Consider the following 1,653-nt stretch of genomic DNA (forward strand, 5'->3'; position numbering starts at 1 on the left):
ATAAGTAACGCGACAATCAATATAGATAACAATCATTTTCATGCAGATCTTAGTGGTTGGGTTTTTCCATGAAGGACAACTACGTGTTCCTGAATCGAGTGTATTCGTTGTCTGTGGAGATTCTATGGTTCCTACAGTAGCTGTTCAATCTGGAGTGTTTCGTTGTTCAGTTGCGCCTCAGTCTCCTGGATCAGTGAACCTGTACTTGAGTTTTGATGGCCACACACCTATTAGCCAAGTTTTGACCTTTGAGTTTCGTGCTCCTTCAGTGCATAAAGGGATTACCCCTGTGGAAAGTAATTCTGATTGGGAAAAATTTCGATTTCAGACAAGGCTTGCTCATTTGCTGTTTTCGTCATCCAAGAGCCTGGATATCTTTTCCACTAAAGTATCACAAAATGCCTTGATGGAAGCCAAAGATCTTGCTCAGAAAACGTCACTTATCTCCGATAATTGGAAATACTTGATTAAATCAATTGACGACACCAAAATGCCTTTTCCTCAGGCAAAAGAAAGCTTGTTTGAGTTGACTTTGCATAATAAACTTCAAGAATGGTTGCTAGAAAATGTATTAGCAGGGCGCAAAATTTCTGAATATGATGAACAGGGTCAAGGTGTAATTCATTTATGTGCCATTCTAGGTTATACATGGGCTGTTTATCCTTATTCATGGTCTGGCTTATCGTTGGATTATCGAGACAAATTTGGATGGACAGCTCTTCATTGGGCTGCATATTATGGAAGGTACAGTTATGTTCTCTACATGAAATGATATATTATATTATTCCAGTTTCTGTTTTCCATCAATAATGATTCCTCTCATTGAGTACTATGGTTATTGTTTTGTGCATTTGTTTGCAAACTTTGTGTGTGATAAGATAAATATCCGAGATTAGAGTTTGTAATGTTGTTGTATGTTAATGTTGTTGTATGTAACATAATGAAGTAACAATATTGTAGGGATAATTTTGAATTATTGATATATCACATTATGCTTATGCATGTTTGGCTTATAAAAAGTGAAGCATATGGATAAACTTGTGTATGATTGAGTATAAATTATTTACAGAGAGAGAATGGTGGCAATTCTTTTATCTGCTGGGGCAAAGCCAAATTTAGTCACAGATCCAACATCACGAAACCCTGGTGGATGTACTGCTGCCGATCTTGCTTCTGTAAATGGTTATGATGGTTTAGCTGCTTATCTTGCCGAAAAGGGCTTAGTTGCTCATGTTGAGGATATGACATTGGCTGGAAATGTCAGTGGGTCGCTGCAACCCACCACAAATGATTCAGCGAACTCCGAGAATTGCAGGGAGGAGGAGTTGTATCTGAAGGATACTCTTGCAGCTTACAGGACAGCTGCTGATGCAGCTGCACGTATTCAGTCTGCATTTAGGGAGCACTCATTCAAACTTCGGACAAAAGAAGTTCAATCATCTAATCCAGAGATTGAAGCTCGAAACATAGTTGCAGCAATGAAGATCCAGCATGCTTTCCGTAACTTTGATGCACGTAAAAAGATCACAGCTGCTGCACAAATCCAATGTAGATTCCGTACATGGAAGATGCGAAAGGATTTCCTCAACATGCGTCGTCAGGCAACCAGAATTCAAGTGAGTTCTACAAGCTCTTTCTCATCATTTTGATATC

The 1,653-nt window shown here is 38.9% G+C and overlaps 1 protein-coding gene across 1 annotated transcript; it reads left to right on the top strand.

The window, feature by feature from the left end:
- The first annotated feature begins 6 nt into the window (after positions 1-6).
- LOC111381990 (calmodulin-binding transcription activator 5-like) lies at positions 7-1,649 on the top strand. The gene is made up of 2 exons (XM_023005845.1): positions 7-744; positions 1,070-1,649. The coding sequence occupies exons 1-2, from the start codon at positions 41-43 to the stop codon at positions 1,647-1,649; spliced, it is 1,284 nt and encodes a 427-aa protein (XP_022861613.1). The 5' UTR covers positions 7-40.
- The last annotated feature ends 4 nt before the right edge of the window (positions 1,650-1,653 follow it).

This window comes from Olea europaea, unplaced genomic scaffold, assembly GCF_002742605.1.
Source record: "Olea europaea var. sylvestris unplaced genomic scaffold, O_europaea_v1 scaffold24134, whole genome shotgun sequence".
Lineage (NCBI taxonomy): Eukaryota > Viridiplantae > Streptophyta > Magnoliopsida > Lamiales > Oleaceae > Olea > Olea europaea.

What these genes read in the sequence shown, in the direction of transcription:
- LOC111381990 (XM_023005845.1), top strand. Translation starts at nt 41, where the DNA reads ATGCAGATCTTAGTGGTTGGGTTTTTCCATGAAGGACAACTACGTGTT. An exon ending in TGGGCTGCATATTATGGAAG is followed by an intron (nt 745 to 1,069) that starts GTACAGTTATGT and finishes AATTATTTACAG; the next exon opens with AGAGAGAATGGTGGCAATTC.